We start from the raw sequence: 18670 nt of genomic DNA, 5'->3' as shown, positions 1-18670 counted from the left end.
GTGTAAGATTATCATACAAAGCAAAGCTGGAAACAAATTGCCTATTTTCTTTTTTTTTTTTTTCGGTATGTGAGCCTCTCACTGTTGTGGCCTCTCCCGTTGCGGAGCACAGGCTCCGGACGCACAGGTTCAGCAGCCATGGCTCATGGGCCTAGCAGCTCCGCGACATGTGGGTTCTTCCCGGACTGGGGCACGAACCCGTGTCCCCTGCATCGGCAGGTGGACTCCCAACTACTGTGCCACCAGAAAAGCCCTCAATTTTTATAATTTGTATAATTTTTGTTTTTCTAGAATATTCTTTTCAACGAGGTATCCAAATTTATTATCCGTTTTATTAATCTTTTAGAATACTGTCCTTCATCATGTCTCATCAACATTCTTTATATTTTTCATTTATTCATTTTAGCTCTAAGAGATTCTTTTCTAAAATTTAATTAATTTTTGGCTGTGTTGGATCTTCATTGCTGTGCGCGGGGGCTACTCTTCGTTGTGGTGCGTGGGCTTCTCATTGTGGTGGCTTCTCTTGTTGTGGAGCACGGGCTCTAGGTGTGCAGGCTTCCGTAGTTGTGGCATGCCGGCTCAGTAGTTGTGGTGCATGGGCTCAGTTGCTCCGCGGCACATGGGATCTTCCCGGACCAGGGATTGAACCCGTGTTCCCTATGTTGGCAGGCAGATTCTTAACCATTCTGCCACCAGAGAAGTCCCTCTAAGAGATTCTTGATATCACAAGCAGAAAGGATCTTTCTGAACGTCAAATCTTACCATGTCTTTCTCTTGTTAAAGACTTTCAGCAATTTAAGCCGTCGTCTATATGATAACCTCTAGTTACGTTTACAGGCGTACCACCTGCCATCTGCACCGCGGCTCTGCTGAGCCATTTGTCTCCTACGCACTCTGTGGTCTCACCCTCGCTTGCATCTACTGCTCTCTCTCCGTGCAATGCCCTCCGTATCTGTTCTCCCACTACATCATGAGATCCTGATGGGCTGTTCTGTTCATCTTTTTATTCCCGATGATTCTCACATTTTAATCATTTAGTAATGCTGAATACATTTGCTAAATAGAAAACTTTATTTTTCCTATTCAGTTTAGTTTTCTTGTGTGATGAAATACACATAACATGAGATGGTCCATTTTAACCATTTTTAAGTATACAATTCAGTGGCATTAAGTAGATTCACGTTGTTGTGCAACCATCGCCGGTATCCATCTCCAGATCTTTTCATCATCCAAAACTGGAACTCTGAGCCCACTAAAAAATAACTCCCCACGACCCGTCCCCTTAGCCCCCGGTTACCTCTGTTCTACTCTTCCGTCTTTATGAATTTGACTACCTCATTTGAGTGGAATCATACCGTGTTTGTCCTTTTGTGTCTGGCTTCTTTCACTTAGCATAAGCTCTTCGGGGTTTATCCATGTTGTGGCATGGATCAGAATTTCGTTCCTTTTTAATCTGAATAATACCCCACTGTATATATAGACCACAGTTTGTTTATCCATTCATCTGTCAGTGAACATTTGAGTTGTTTTTACCTTTTGGCTCTTGTGATTAATGCTCTTCCGAACATCGGTGTACAGATACCTGTTCAAGTCCCTGCTTTCAATTCCTTTGGGTATTTACCTGGAAGTGGAATTGCTGGATTGTATGGTAATTCTGTGTTTAACTTTTAAAAGGTTTTCCACAGCAGCTGCAGTATTTTACATTCCCACCAGCAATTACACAAGGGTTCCAGTTTCTCCACATCCTTGCCAGTGCTTGTTATTTTCTGTAATTTTTTATAATAGCAATTCTAATGAGTGTGGGTAGTATTTCATTGTGGTTTTGATTTGCAGTTTCCGAATGATTAGCGATGTTAAGCATCTTTTCATGTGCTTTCTGGCCATTTATAGATCTTTGGAGAATTGTCTATTGTCCATTTTTAAATTGGGTTAAATTTCCAAGCTGAAACAAATACCAAAATATTGAGTAATTTATAGATGTGTTTGACGACTCACTGTTGATAAAATTTGAGGAATCATGGAGAATGTGAGAAGACACAGAAAGCAGAAAAATAAGCAAATGTTTTTTCTAAAAGTGGAGAAAAATCTTCAGAACACAATAGTAGCTAGCTTCTCCTAGTGATTATAGAAGGAAATAGGTGGTTTATGAACATGTAAGGAAGAAGTAATTACTAGACCCGAAAATAGCCACGTAATCCTTCTGCTGGGATTATTAGTGCCTATTATATAGACATATTGTGGTTGTTTATGATCTGGAATTATTGCTAAATTCGGTGGATTCCTAGCTCAAAGTACATTTAACTCTAAAGAGTATTTATTTTGAGTAGCACGTTGAAGAGTTTATCTTTATTTGGACTTAATCTGTTCACAACCAATGCATATTATTTACAGTTGTCACAAACCTTAGAACTTAAAAATATGACAGAGGATTGAATTATGGGACAAAACCTAGTAAGTGAAATATCGCAAGGGTAAATTTAAAGGCTTCCAGTTAGATAAAGAGAGAATGGCTTCCATGAAGACAGGGTGTGGGAGTCCTGACCTGCAGCCTCCCCATATAAGAAGCAGGGATTTCAGTTGACTGCAGGCTCCACTGGGAGTCCTTACAGTCGTCCGGCTGCCAATAAAGCTAATGCTGCCTTTAAATGCCTAAAGGAAAAGGTCCAAAGAGTGGAAAATATTAACTCTACTGTATTTTCTATCAATCACACTTTTTTTCTTGTTTCCATGGTAGCTTTGTGCAAATATGTGTTCTTTGTATTTTACAAGTATGACAAATTAAATAATTAGACTGATAATATTCAGTGAGTCAGCAAATATTAATGGAGCATCTATTTTATCTGAGTCACAAGATAGTTACTGCTACTTTACAGGGGGAAAAAAAAAATATATATATATATATATGTGGATATATATATTCTCTCCCCTACTGTGAGAGAGGAGTCATATATACAAATGATTACATACCAGGTGGAGCGGGATGCCTGCCCCAAAGTGCTATGGCGGTTCAAAAACAACAAATTCCAAGAAGCCTCATGAAGAATGGATCTTAAAGAAGTTCAACAAACGGAGATAAATGGAGAGACTATTTTAGGTATAAAAGAGGCATGTGCAGATTTGCAAAAGCTTGAAGCACAGGGCATGGCTCAGTCAATAGCAGATTGTTCAGAATGACCAGTATACGTAATAAATCAGGGATGGCATTCTGGGGCCTGTGGTGACAATTTTATGATGACACTCAGAAATGTAGAATGTACACTGACGACGTTAGGCAATTGGGAACGATAAAAAAAATTTTAATTGGATGTTGAGATCTTTGCTTTAAAGAAATAGAACTGATAACAATGTGCTGGACTTCTACCAGCTGTTTTACAAACATCTCACTTAATCCTGCCGGTCGAGCTAGAGTTGGGTCACATTACTACCCCTGTTTATATGTGAGGAAATGAGGCTTAGAAAAGTTAATTGCTCAAGGTCCCAGCAGAAGTAGGATCAAACCCTGGTGGCCCCAACCCTGAAGCCAATGCTGTCACCCGTCACTCAGCCACACTGATAGAGTGGCACTAGCTGAAGGTGGGGGGACAGGAAGGGTTCCATTTTCTCATGGTGCTCCCGGTCCTGTAAGTGATAGACACGCCCTTTGTAGTTTTGACTAATCTGTTGGAAGCTAACCATATAACAGATTTCTTCTGTGTTGTTCCTTCTGCACATTATATAAAGCCTGCGTCTCTGCACAGATTTTGTTAACAGCACGGTTCCTCTTCCCATCAGTTCTTTGGGACCAAGTGCTCTGAAGACAGTAGGGAACGCAGCATCGGTGAAACGGAAGGAATCTTCCCAGAGCTCAGCTCAGTCAAAAGAAAAGAAGAAGAAGAAATCTGCACTCGATGAAATCATGGAGGTACGCTTTATGAAGTGCTTGTCAACTCTAGCTGTTAGGGGAAGGATGTGATTCCAACCAAGGAAAGTTAAATAGTTTCACCAATTATGAGATTAATATAAAGTGAGAAAAATGTGCTCATACCAGGTTAGGAAAAAAGAGCGTAGGTGTAGTTCCATCTGAATGAGGCTGGAACCTCCTTAGATAGGTTTCTTTTCTTGCCTCAAGTGCTGTCTTCAAAACACTCCATGAAATTATGGTCAATAGAGTTAGTTTAGGAGAACCTCAGTGGTAATTGAAGCCAGAAATGAAAGCTCTGCTCACCTTTGGTGGCTTCGTGAAATTGGCATCCTCCATGGATGCCCCCACCAACCTGGGCTCTCCTGTTGCCTCTGACTTCCACTTACCACCTCCTACCCGGGAGAGAAAGCTCTGACATTATTTTTTTTTTTTTTCGCGGTACGCTGGCCTCTCACTGTTGTGGCCTCTCCCACTGCGGAGCACAGCCTCCGGATGCGCAGGCTCAGTGGCCATGGCTCACGGGCCCAGCCGCTCCGCGGCATGTGGGATCTTCCCAGACCGGGGCACGAACCCGTGTCCCCTGCATCGGCAGGCGGACTCTCAACCACTGCGCCACCAGGGAAGCCCTCTGACATATTTTTAATGTGATTTAACCTGATGGCCAAGTTTATATGATGAATCAGTGAAAACCTCTGATTACCTGGATCTAGGGCTATACTTTTGCTCTAAATTTACCTGAGATTCTAGAGCCGTTCTGCAGAAGGTTCTTAATATATTCCTAAGTATTCCTTTCTCCCTTCCAACACATCACCTTCCCTTATCAATAAATTTATGAAATAAGTAGAAAAGGCGAAGAGAAAGAATAAATGGGTACAAGAAGCTAACGTTTTTCCCTGTAACATCATTTCCTCTGGTCTCCTCATTCCTTTTCTTCATTTGTCAAGGGATGGGAGTAACTGTTTGGTCTTCCCTGTTACTGAGTCCTCACACAATGCAGGACAGTTAGAAAAGCTTAAAGTATAATATAACGTGTGTACGCTGTGAGATGTAGTCATTCGATCATTCAGCAGATACTGAGTTGCTGTTACGTACTGGGCATCATGTGAGGTCCTGCATGTGTAGAGTAGGGAGAAAAACACAGTCCCTGCATGTCATGGAACTTTCACCCTAGTGAAGGAGGCATTCCATGACCAAGTGAACCAGTGGATAAGTAATTACAAAATGCTATGTGCTGAGGAGGTCTGAGGGCAGGGAGTGGGGAGATAGCTTGTTCCCCCACTAGGGCAGGGGAGATCTCTAGCTCAGCATCCAAAGGGAAGATCCAGGTGACTAGAGCATGGTAAGCACAAGAGTGGTGGCATTTGAGGTTGGAGAGAGAAACAGGGGCAACACCACAGAGGTCCTATAAGCCATTTTGATTTAATTCAAAGTAAAATGGAAAGCCAGATCTACCTGCTTAGAATATAACCATGCCAAGTTTAGAATATTTTTTGTTCATATTGGAAAGTTGGAGGAATTAAGATGAGGTTTTGAATCAACCAAAGAGCGACATTGTTCAGTCCCTTTGAAAGTAGGTACTTAGGGTTAACTGAGCAGTTGAGAAAGAAAAAGGTGTGAGATACAGCCAGGTCAGCTGGTCAGCACGTTTTCCTTTTGGTCACCCTTTCATTTACTTCTCTCCTGGTTGTGTTTTTCTTCCCCTCCATTCACAGTCTTTATTATCCTTATCAAACAGGGAAGCTCCTCTTTGCCATCAATCTGTATACCCAACTATGCTGTGCTGAATTGGTCTGTAAGAGTTATGTTTTTGCCCCCTGAATACATCACTTGTTTTCCAGCGCATGACAGTCCAGGGGAGGAAGCAGGGATAGGGCAGAGTAATGCTGGCAGGTGGCGTTGCAGTATTGACTCAATAGAGGTTGTTTACGTTTATCTTCTTGGTCAGTTGACTTGCCTATCACTTATTTTCCTAAATCCAGGTTGCTTTTTTTTTCAATCAAAAACTAATTGCAAAAAAAGGTTTATGTTTATCAGAGATTGCAAATTATATCGATCTTCTGTGAAGTGTGTTTTATGGTGTTCTTTTGCTAAAAGAAATGTTATTTGAAATAAATTGAGGATTTTAAAGAGGTAATTTTATGAATGTCTCATGCGTCCTCCAGATTGAAGAGGAGAAGAAAAGAGCTGCCCGAACAGATTACTGGCTCCAGCCTGTACGTATCCCGCTGGGGCTTCTTACTTCTAAATGTGCTTTTAAGCAAATGATTTAAATAGCATTTGGTATAAATGACTAAATTTCTTAAATATCTGTAAATTCTGTAGATAGATTTATAACTTTAATGACTTGTCTTTGCATCTACTCTGTAAGTATTTGTTATATTGTTATTAGAGGGTTACTTCATGTTCATGGACCAGTAATGTTTCTTGAGTTTAATGCCAAATTTGTGTATGGACAAATTTGAATTTAAGCCTGGAATTATTTTCAGTTTTTGCTATAAGAATACCCAGTTAGGTACTTTGTTGTAAAAACAGCTTTTTTTTTTTCTTTAACATCTTTATTGGCGTATAATTGCTTTACAATGGTGTGTTAGTTTCTGCTTTATAACAAAGTGAATCAGCTATACATATACATATATCCCCATATCTCTTCCCTCTTGCGTCTCCCTCCCTCCCTCCAACCCTCCCTATCCCACCCCTCTAGGTGGTCACAAAGCACCGAGCTGATCTCCCTGTGCTATGCCGCTGCTTCCCACTAGCTATCTGTTTTACATTTGGTAGTATGTATATGTCCATGCCACTCTCTCACTTTGTCCCAGCTTACCCTTCTCCCTCCCCATGTCCCCAAGTCCATTCTCTAGTAGGTCTGTGTCTTTATTCCCATCCTGCCCCTAGGTTCTTCATAACCATTTTTTTTTTTTTTAGATTCCATATATATGTGTTAGCATACGGTATTTATTTTTCTCTTTCTGACTTACTTCACTCTGTATGACAGACTCTAGGTCCATCCACCTCACTACAAATAACTCAATTTCGTTTCTTTTTATGGCTGAGTAATATTCCATTATATATATGTGCCACATCTTCTTTATCCATTCATCTGTTGATGGACACTTAGGTTGCTTCCATGTCCTTGCTATTGTAAATAGAGCTGCAGTGAACATTGTGGTACCTGACTCTTTTTGAATTATGGTTTTCTCAGGGTATATGCCCAGTAGTGGGATTGCTGGGTCATATGGTAGTTCTATTTTTAGTTTTTTTAAGGAACCTCCATACTGTTCTCCATAGTGGCTGTATCAATTTACATACCCACCAGCAGTGCAACAGGGTTCCCTTTTCTAAAAACACGTTTTAATTATATAAGTTCAAGGAAAGATTTGTTTTTTATTGCTTTTTTATTATTGCTTCTTCTGTCTTTTTTCGTTTTTTCTTAATCTAATTTACTAAAGTCTTTAAAAAAATTTTTTTATTGAAGGAAAGATTCTTTAAATTCTGTAGTGCTTTCCAGTTTTCAAAAGTTTCACACACATGATTTCATGTAAGCCCATAATAACTTTTTTTTCCCTCATCCCTTTATTGCCCCTCTCCACTTCCCTCTCCCCATTGGTAACCACTAATTTGTTCTCTATATTTGTGAGTCTGCTTCTTTTTTGTTGTATTCACTAGTTTGTTGTATTTTTTAGATTCCACATATAAATGATGTCATAGTTTTTATCTTTCTGTGACTTATTTCACTTTATTTCTTGTTCTTTTAAGATAACAATTGCATAATAATTTTTAAACGTTTCAGTACTTTAAATATTTTTTATTTATTGCTGCTCGGTTTTGAACTTACTGGAATATGAAGTTTTCATAAAACCTTCAGGGTATCTTAGTTATCCTTAAGGGAGCTGGCTTGATCAATAACACAAGAGTGAAAAGTAATTATTTGGGTAATTTCTGATTTGAAAATTTCTGATTTATTATTATTATTAATAATGATCTTGAAGATCAAAAAGCATAAAGTTCTAATTTAAATCTTCATAGTTATTCCCTCACTAGCTTAAAAATAATTTTGTTTCCATGTCTTAGTTTATGTTCTTATACAATGGGAAACATTTGCCTGGTGACCACATGAAAGATCATGAAATAAGTTATGTAAAATGAAAATCCTTGCTGTATTAAATAGAAAATAAGTACTTCATAAACCAGACAGAGAAAGACAAATATCATATGATATTGCTTATATGTGGAATCTAAAAAAAAAAAGATACAAATGAGCTTCTTTACAAAACAGAAATAGACCCACTGACATGGAAAACAAACTTATGGTTACCAAAGGGGAAAGGCAGGGGGTAGGGAGGGGATAAATTAGGAGTTTGGGATTATCAGTTACACACTATTATGTATAAAACAGAACCAACAAGGACCTACGGTATAGCACAGGGAACTATACTCAATATTTTTTAATAACCTATAAGGGAAAAGAATCTGAAAAAGAATAGATAAACATATACATATAACCGAATCACTGTGGTGTACACCTGAAACTAACACAACATTGTAAATCAACTATACTTCAATTAAAAAAAAGAAAAGAAAAACGATTAAAAAAAAGTGCTTCATATGAATTATTTCAGTTAATTCTCATATCAGCCCTACAAGGTAATTACTGTTATTATTCCCTTTTGATAGGTGAGACAACTGAGGTATAGATTATTTGAGTAATTCCCCCAAGGTCATTTAGAAAGTGATGAGCTAGGATTTCCCTGGCAGTCAGATTCACTAGGTTGTACTCTGCCCTAATAAACAGTACTTCCTGGGATGCATTAGTCTCCCTGACTTCCGTCTCTGAGTAGAAATCTGGGTGAAGATTAGAAAAGGAAGGACCTAGAGAGAGGTAACCATCTATGAATTATTTTGTTTGCTTTCCCTGTCCGAGTAGCTAGCATTTGATATTAATAGTTTCATATATTGTTTATGAAAGTGTAATCAAGAATTTTGCTTAGAGCAGTAGTTCTTAACCAGAGCACAATTCAAAAAAATTTAGACCATTTCTTTCCAAGATATATATGCTTCAATACTACCACTATCCAGTCTCCTGGGGTGAAATGGCTATTTTCACTAACCGCCTAGGTGATTCTCATGTTTAGAATCACCTTTGTTCAGAACCATTGGTTTAAAGGAAAAAGAAAACAAACCAAAAGCAAAAAAAAAAAAAAGCATTTTTAGTTAGTCCAAAAGTTCTCTTCCCATTGACAATACTTTTTTTTTTTAAGATTTTTTTTTTTAATGTGGACCATTTTTAAAGTCTTTATTGCACTCCTTACAATATTGCTTCTGTTTTACGCCCTGGTTTTTTGGCCACAAGGCATGTGGGATCTTACTTCCCCAACCAGGAATTGAACCCACACCCCCTGCATTGGAAGGCGAAGTCTTTAACCACTGGACCGCCAGGGAAGTCCCTGCATTGACAATACTTTTAATAAAATTTTATTTTCAGTTTGGTAATCTTCTAGTATAGTAAATTATTCAGATTTTCTTCCTAGCTCCTCTTGGAGAATGTTACATTAAAAGTGAAGATCAGGGCTTCCCTGGTGGCGCAGTGGTTGAGAGTCTGCCTGCCGATGCAGGGGACACGGGTTCGTGCCCCAGTCTGGGAAGATCCCACATGCCGCGGAGCGCCTGGGCCCGTGAGCCATGGCTGCTGAGCCTGCGCGTCCAGAGCCCGTGCTCCGCAACGGGAGAGGCCACAACAGTGAGAGGCCCGCGTACCGCAAAAAAAAAAAAAGGGAAGAGCAGCCAACAGGGATCCAGTGACTCAGTGTGTGTCTCATTTTGAAACGGGCAGTATGTGTGTTAAAATAACCAGCAGCCCACAGAGATGGATTGGAGAGCTTTAGTTTTTAAACTCAGAAAAGAAAGTTTTGACAGATGTGCTATGAGCAAGTGTCAATAGTACAATGAAGTAATGAATTATGTTTAAATTATAAGTGTGTGTACCCATGAGGGCCTTTGAGAAATTTAGCCCAGAAATCAGAGAAACTGTTGGTATTATATGGCTTCATTGAGAAAGTCTTAATAGAATACTGACTTAAGAATAAGAACATTCAAGCCTTCTCTTAAACATATTTTTCTGCTGTTAAATATTCTCCCCCAAAGTCCTGACTAGGTTTTTGTTAATGTAATGTTTAGCCTGGCTTATTGAAGTACTTGTGACCATCTAGTACTTCTGCTGTATCCACTTGAAGTAGCAAATACAGAATTGCTGTAGTGAATCTGGAATTAAGTCAAGTGATTTAATTTTTATCGTCAGCCATTAGCCAATTGAAATCAGGAAAACAATGATAAAGAAGCAAGCTCAGAATGCATTAATATGAAATAAACTCAGATTTCTCTCCCGTTGAGAACTAGATGCTCAGAAGAGCAATGCTTTTAGCTAGAGCTAGTCTGGAGGAGTCCAGTCTTACCAAAAATCCAGAGCAACATCGTGAGAAAAGAGCATTGTGGAAAGTGTTGTGCTTTAGCTCAAAGCCTCCGTTGCTTGCAGTTCCCAGTGAGACTCCTGCTCTCTTGAGTTTTTTTGTCAGCGGTGAATGTCAACATATAACATCCTTGGCATTTTTTCTTCCTTGAATGGAGAGAAAGAAAGAAGCTCTCTGTGAAAGACCTGGATTAATAGAGTTGAGATTGGTGGATGAAAGTCCTAGATTTCAGGAAATCTTCACTATGGAAATCAGCCATGAGATACGCGTTTTTTCCTCTTGGTAACCAACTGTGTTGAATAAAAAGAGACAGAAGGAATGAAAGATTACTAAGGAAATGTTCTGCCATCGTTGGGAAGACTTCCAACTCCAAAATGTCTTATTTAGCAAAGCAGTTAACATTTTACTATGATTTTCGGTGAAAATGTTTTAAATGAAGGATCAAAAGAGGAAAGATAATTTATATCATTCCTTCCATCTTTATTTTTTTCTTATTTTCCAGGAAATTGTAGTGAAAATTATAACCAAAAAACTTGGAGAGAAATATCATAAGAAAAAGGGGATTGTTAAGGTAAGAACATGGAGTTATGATGGAATTTGGTGAAGGAGCTGGCATGTGGCTGAGTAAAGCCATTTTGATTCTCCTTAAAAATCAAGTCCTAGTAACAGAAGCAGTGTGTCTAAGGTTCTCGATGGTTCCATGAAAGGAAGGCTGACTTCCCAACGGTTGAGGAAATATTTCATTTCCAACCATAGTTTATACTTAACTTTGGTCGGCTTTCTTACTAGAGCAAATGGTATGTATGAAATCCCATCGGCACCTCTTAAAAAATTCAGTGAGCGCACCTTGCTCGTAAGTAAGGTACATTCCCTTTGTTAATGACGGGCAATGTAATAGGGCCCCAGAATTCCAAGGAGGACTTCCTTGTGGTTTGCCTGAGAGACTTATCTTTTGATTGCTGTAGGATTTTAAAATTAAAAAAAAATCAATGCTCCAGTCTTTTTCTTTCTTGTGCTTTTCCTGAGTATAGTTTCATGCTAGCACCCACCCTTGTGCATGCATAAGTTGCCCTCCTACTGTACTTGAAATGACACAGAATTACCCCTCTCATTGTATTTCTTAAAGTCTTATTCTAAGGTCACCAGCCTCTTCTTTCCAGATGAAAACCTTAACTACGCTTTGAGTTGAATTCTTTAAGAACCATAGCCTGAGGTCATATATGGCATCTAGAAAATAAGCTCCATTGATACAAGGAGTTACTCTTAAAACAAGTTACTCTTACCTTTTGGTTAGAATTTCATTGTTTACATTTATTTCTGTCCTTTGGACTTTGTGTTCACATGTCTCTTCTGTTATAAAAGTGTTGGTTTTACATGGCAGGAAGTAATTGACAATTACACCGCTGTGGTGAAGATGATTGATTCTGGAGACAAGCTGAAACTTGACCAGACTCATTTAGAAACAGTAATTCCAGCACCAGGTAAATCTTTCTGCAGACCATTTAATATACCATCGAAATAAGTGATTCCATTCTTTAAAACCTTAGTTTTTGACGTTACTTGATAGTTCTGGGTACGAGTTTCCTTTTTAGAAACATATAACTGCCAATATAACTGATCCCAGTTTGACTTGGGGAGGTGGTAGTTTACCAGTCCTCTGAGAAAGCTATTTTGTGGCATAAATAAATTTTCCCTTTCTAGAATCTTTGTTTTCTCTCCAGAAGCAAATCACAGACATATCTGGATAAAATCAATCATATTAGGATTATTATTAATATATTTGTTTAGCTATTTGAGATGGTAAAGTAAAAGTCAGTATTATTTTGCATTTTCTTTTCCTTAATTGTCTTACGCATATCTAGTATAAATGCTTCTGTGGTTAGGTTGTTTGCCTCTGACCCAGACTCTTCATGGCGGTATCATTGCTGGCACAGTGATAATGTTAGTCTCTAAAACTTCTGTTTATCAGATCCTATATTCTTTCTCCATAAAATAAAATTCATTTTATGGATTAGAAATTGTGGACTTTTTTTTCAGCTTCAGTAAGATGTAATTAACATAAACTGCATCTGTATAAAGTATACAATTTGATGTTTTCAACACATGCGTACTCCCGTGAAAACCACCCTTACAATCAACTTAGCAAATGTGTCCATCACCCCGCAGAGTTTCCTCCGTTTCCTTTATAGTCCTTCGCTCCCTGCTGTCTCCCCCGTCCCCCACGCAACCACCAGTCTGCCTTCTGTGACTATAGATTAGCTCATAGTTTTCTACAATTTTATATAAATAAAATCGTACCACGTGTCCTGTGTTTCTGTCTGGCTTCTTTCACTAAGTACATCATTGTGGATTCATTCACGTTGTTGTGTGCATATATACTTTATTCCTTTTTATTGCCAACTATTTCATTATGTGGATGTGCCAGTTTCTTTATCCAGTCACCTACTGATGGACATTGGGGTTGTTTACAGCTCTTGGCCATTACAAACAAACCTGCTATATGAGCATTCACATACAGATCTTTGTATGGATATATGATTTGTGTTGAGAAAATTCTTAGAGATAGAATGGCTCAACCAAACAGCAGGCACATATTTACGCTTTTATGAAACTAGCAACCATCTTATGATCTTAAAAAGAGAGAAATTAAAAGTAAGCTGAATTTTTTCTGATTACTTCTGGGCTCTGGGCATCTCCTCCAAGAACCTTATACTCCTTGGTATAAAATTAAAACATTCCTTGACAAATAAGTAGAAAAAATGAGGAGTCTTGTGATGTTACAGTTATCAAAGTATCTACAAACTGTACTGTAGCATCATACAGATATTAAATGGTTAAGAACATCTAAGAGAAGAGTTTTGTTTTCTACTATGTTGATTCAGTGTAATTGCATTTGGCTGTAAGAAAGTAGAAGAAAGTGGCCATTTTCTTTGTATTAAGTGTTAACCCTTTTCTGTTACAGGAAAAAGAATTCTCGTTTTAAATGGAGGCTACAGAGGAAATGAAGGTACCCTAGAATCCATCAATGAGAAGACTTTTTCAGCTACTATAGTCATTGAAACCGTAAGTATAGTTTACACAAAGACGGAAATTTCAAAATGCTTTTAAAATGTGCTATGGTTTTTTTTCATCGGATTCGTGTTTTAAGTTTGGGCTTTCTGTTTGCCTTCTCTCCTATTTGGAAATCTATAAGCTTATTTTCTCTAATGACTGACATTACTAAAGCATTTTATTTTCTGATTACAAAAGAAATTCCTTATGTGTCTTAATCTGTTCAGGCTGCTATAACAAAATACCATAGACTGGGGTGGCTTTAGAAACAACAGAAATCTATTTCTCACGTTTGTGGAGGCTGGAAGTCCAAGATCAAGGCACAGGCAGATTCGATGTCTGCTGAAGGCCTGTTTCCTGGTTAATGTGTCCTCACATGGTGGGAGGGGAAAGGGAGCTCTCTGGGATCCCTTTTTAAGGGCACTAATGCATTCTCAGGGGCTCTGCCCTCATGACCTAATCACTTCCCAAAGACCCCACTTCCTAATACCATCACATTTTGAATGTATTGAATGAATTTCGACAGGGACACAAACATTCAGTCTCTAGCAGCACTCTTGGATAAAAGCTGAAAAATACAATTTAATATAAATAATTTTTAAAATTGCCCGTAAACCTCCAGGCAAATGATAACCTCCATTAATATTTTGGTCTGTTTTTTTTCAGTCTTTCTATTTTATAACATTGTGTATATTACACATAGTTTTATATCCCAGTTTTTTTCCCCCACATCTAACATAAAACTCAATCTGCCGTAGTGTGATTAGTGGAGAATATATAGTCAGAGTTAGTGGGGGAAAAGCCACAGAGATCAATAATATTTTTTAATGTCCTTCTTTCTTTCATAAAGGATTTAAGGTAGAAGAGATCAATAAATAGATTTTAAGAAATCTGACATTTAAGTAAAATTGTTCGTTGACTTAGAACTGACGGTCCACTGACAGGTCTGCGCATGAGGCTGAGTGAGACCTGAGCTGTCTTCAGAAGGAAGGGTCTGAAACATGTTTTTTCCTAACTGCCTAATTCTTTTTAGATCCCTGCGCTACCGCACCGTGTATCTTTACCTCTAAACGAGAAGCTTTTTCATCTCCACTACAGGAAGTTTTAGTGTTTGGGGGAATAATCAACTTCCTGAAGAGTTTGATGAAAGTTTTGGGCTCTCTGCAAGAAACTGCACATAAACTGCCAAATTTTATGTGTTCCCTTTAAGGAGTTCTCAGGTCCCCTGAGCCCAGCTATGAACTGGTTTGAGAACATGTGTCTCAGGAAAGCTTTCTAGAAAAACCATTTAGGTTCTTATTTGAAAAAAATCACATTTCAGTAAATTAAGCATTTTTTCCCTGTCCTTGAAAATACTAACCTAATCACCAACGAACATAAACTCTAAGGGGAAAAAAAAGGAACAGGGAATGTCACCTGTCAGTAGGGAATTTATTAATCTGACTACATGAACAGATTGAAGTTCTTTTTTAAATCAGTTTTTTTTTTTCTGATTCAATCAGCATAAGATCGTGGAAACTCTCGTATTTCCTTGGCAGGTTGAATTTCCTCTACTTTCTAGTTTCCTAATACTATCCAACTTACATCCCGCTTCACGTTTTCATCTAAGGGAAACAGAACGACTCAGTACTGTTAAGGATATTCTAGGTTCCGTCCACAGCTTTGGTTTCCAGTCTGTATGATTTTCGAGAGCTGCTTTCTTCCCGGCCTTGCTGTGAACCCACAGCTCCATCTTCCCCTCTAATGCTTTCATCGCTCTCAGAGCTGGATGGAGATAGAACCTCGGAGGTGATCCGCAGGGAAAGCCTTTCTGGTTGATTGCAAAGCAGCGTGTACTCTTGGGAGAGGAAACCCACATGCAAATTTTTTGGTTTTTTCTTCTTCTTTTGCAGCCTGCCTCCATTAAAAATATCTGTGGTGGTTTGTGCATGTCGGTCAGCTTGTCTCTACGTCCGCATGTTTTCTCCAAGTCAATGCCCTGAAAAACATGAACTTTTCGAGTGGTTTCTCCTATTTTTATTATTTCTGGCATCTTAAATTTTAGTATCAGTATCATAAGATTTGGAATTTACACATTTATTAAGCAGATTTTTTAAATAGCTCACAAATTGTTCAAAACCAGCCCCAACTTTTTAGATACTTGCCTAGTTAACCCAAGTCTGGCCCCCTTCTTTATCCCTTGCTTGGCCTTCTTATCACAGAAGTGTGATTGACCTTTGACCTTTAAACCTGATGATGTCAAACTGGGTCATGCTTTATCTGGGAACTTATTTCCTTTATATGTAATCATTATAGTACATTAAAAGAAAGACATTTTAAAAGCATTTTTTAAAGGAAGGTAAAAAATGTTAAAATCTCAGCCCAGGGTTAGAGTCATCATCATCATTTTATATTTTGCAGCAAAGAGGACCAACTTTTAAATTTTAACTGAAAAATTTAATAATAAGAGTTAAGAATTATTGAGCTTGGGCTTCCCTGGTGGCGCAGTGGTTGAGAGCCCGCCTGCTGATGCAGGGGACACGGGTTTGTGCCCCGGTCCAGGAAGATCCCGCATGCCGCGGAGCGGCTGGGCCCGTGAGCCATGGCCGCTGAGCCTGCGCATCCGGAGCCTGTGCTCCGCAACGGGAGAGGCCACAACAGTGAGAGGCCCGCGTACCGCAAAAAAAAAAAAAAAAAAAAAAGAATTATTGAGCTCATATGCATATTATGTTCCAGATGTTATTCTGAGCACTTTATATGTGCTAGCTCATTTATATTTCTCAACAAGCCAGTAATGTAGGGTACTGTTACTGTTCCCCACTAGGGGATAATGGGGCACTGAGGGGTTATGTCACCTGCTGAGGGTGGGGTTTGAACTTGGGCAGTCTGGGTCCAGAGCCCATATTCTTAGCCTCTGTGTTCCCAGGCTGTATCAGCTTTTATGACAGGTATCATCTTTCATTAATCCAGTTTTCTTTCCCCTTTCCCTTTTTGTTGGATATGAAGGGAACAAGAAAATATATTTCAGGTTGGTCTCATTTTCTGTAATAAGACCAGCCTGTCACAGCTAAACTAGACAAATATCTTTGAGTATGAGGATTTGTATTGCTTAAAATAATATTTGTTATTTAAAAAAAAAAACCCGACTGATAATGGCACAAACATGATAGACATGAACTTCTCATTTTGAAGTCCAGAACAGGTCTTCTGAATCAGGGAATGGCTCTTTTCTTAGGGGTGATTTGTGAGCCCAGGGTCCTTCTAACTTGTGGCTCTACCACCTTCAACCGGGGTTTTGACAGCTGCCGTGTCCGTGTGCTTCAGGCAGGCCGCAGGGAGCGTGACGGGTTGCCTGTGGAGGGGAGCATGGCCTGGGCCTGGAAGTGGCCCGCGTCACTTCTGTTCCCTTCCTTGGGCCAGAGCTCCATCTCATGGCATACCTGACCACAGGAGGAGCCAGGAAGTGTGACTTGCTCCAGGAAGCAGAGGAGATACTGACCAGCTAGCCAGTCTCTGCCACAGGGTCTAGAGGTAACACATGCCACATAGCACTGAAGAAAATATGGCCAGTTCTTGATGAGGTTGCCGTAGAATGCTTTAGAATACTTGTAAAATTCACAGATGTGTAGAGCTGGTAGGTACCTTAGTGGTATCTTAGGGATGTGAAAAAGGCAAATTTGGATCCAGAAGTGTGTGTCCTTTTCTTGTCTTATAAGTACATGTGTGTTCTTAACCTCTTCTTCAATTATTTTAATTTGTAGGGCCCTTTAAAAGGACGCAGAGTTGAAGGAATTCAATACGAAGACATTTCTAAACTTGCCTGAGTTTGATAACTTGTTAACAGCACATTAAAATCTTAAAGCATCAAATTGGTGTTCACAAAGGCATTACAAGACTCTACTGTGTTAGGGTGTTTCTTTTGTATAAAACAAATGGATTTATTTAAATATTACTGTATAGTTGTTTAGCTAAACTTACAGAAAAATCTAGTTACGTCTCATGAAGTATCAAAATTGTGTAATTTTGTCTTTGTTATTTTTATTTCCTTTGTAATATTTCCTTGATGATTTTTTATCTTCATTAAAAGAACATTATTGTAAAGTGTTTTATATAGGACAATTTAGAATCGTATAGTTAGAGGAAATCCTTCATATACTCTAAATTTCTATTTTCATCAGTAAAGTTGAACTGTAAATATAATTACATTTTAAAGAGTCAAACTATAAATAGAATAGCAGCTTTATTGAGATATAATTCACACACACCATACAATTTCACCCATTTAAAGTGGACATTTCAGTGGTATTTAGAATATTTACAAAGTTGTACAAGCACCACCACTATCTAATTTGAAACATTTTCATCACCCCCGAAAGTAACCCTGTATCCATAGTCACTCCTAACCTCCCCTCTCTCCCCAGCCCCTGGCAACTACTAATCTACTTTCCATCTCTGTGTATTTGCCTGTTTTGGACATTTCATATAAATGGAATCATACGATATGCGATCTTTTATGACCAGCTTCTTTCACACAGCATAATGTTTTCAAGGGTTATCCACGTTGTAGCACGGATCACTATCTCATTCCTTTTCATTGAACAATTATCCATCATATGGGTATACCGCATTTTTAAAAAACTATTCATCAGTTGCTGGATTTGGGTTGTTTCCGCTTTGAGGCAATTATGAATAATGCTGCTGTGAACATTCGTGTACAAGATTTTGTGTGAACGTACGTTTTCAGATCCTAGGATTGGAGTCAGTCATACTGTAACTCACTCATGTTATACCATGTTTAACATTTGAAGAGCTGCCAGGCCGTGTTCCAAAGTGGCTACACCATTTTACAATCCCACCAGCAATGGTGAGCTGTCCATTTTTAAATAAGTAGGGCAGCATATTATGAAGGGATACAAAAGACAGGAAACCCACCTCACAGTTGCTTATGGGAAAAAAAAAAAAAGGAAGGTTATAGTTCATATAACTGCGAAGGAGCAGACCCTCGATTCAAGTGAGATTCAGGGTGCAAGCAGTCCAGATTCAGGGCTGGGTCCCTGTCATCTCTGGCTTCTGTGTTGGGTTCATTCAAGGTACTTTTCAAAACAGCAAGATGACTGCCAGCATCTCCAGCCTCCAGGTTTACATCTTACCCTTCTGTCACAGTTCCAGCAGAAAACCTGGAATTGAGTCTTATGGATCCCCACCGGGACAGATCATTCCAAGTAAAAGGATTGGAATACTACCGACTGGCCAGACTTGGATTGTATTCCAACCCATG

The 18670-nt window shown here is 38.8% G+C and overlaps 1 protein-coding gene across 2 annotated transcripts in view; it reads left to right on the top strand.

Annotated features, from left to right (window-relative positions):
• Window positions 1–18327, top strand: part of KIN (Kin17 DNA and RNA binding protein) — a 37884-nt gene extending 19557 nt beyond the window's left edge. For both annotated transcript variants that reach the window (XM_060006021.1, XM_060006022.1), the window contains 6 exons: window positions 3772–3901; window positions 6064–6114; window positions 10865–10933; window positions 11744–11843; window positions 13325–13425; window positions 17154–18327. In XM_060006021.1, the coding sequence (XP_059862004.1) occupies window positions 3772–3901; window positions 6064–6114; window positions 10865–10933; window positions 11744–11843; window positions 13325–13425; window positions 17154–17216 (514 nt within the window). In that variant the 3' untranslated portion in view covers window positions 17217–18327. The remainder of the gene's footprint in view (window positions 1–3771; window positions 3902–6063; window positions 6115–10864; window positions 10934–11743; window positions 11844–13324; window positions 13426–17153) is intronic.
• The last annotated feature ends 343 nt before the right edge of the window (window positions 18328–18670 follow it).

The sequence above is a fragment of the Delphinus delphis genome, chromosome 2 (genome assembly GCF_949987515.2).
Source record: "Delphinus delphis chromosome 2, mDelDel1.2, whole genome shotgun sequence".
NCBI lineage: Eukaryota > Metazoa > Chordata > Mammalia > Artiodactyla > Delphinidae > Delphinus > Delphinus delphis.
Note: the sequence above shows the minus strand (reverse complement) of the source record. Positions and strands in the feature narration are given on the sequence as shown.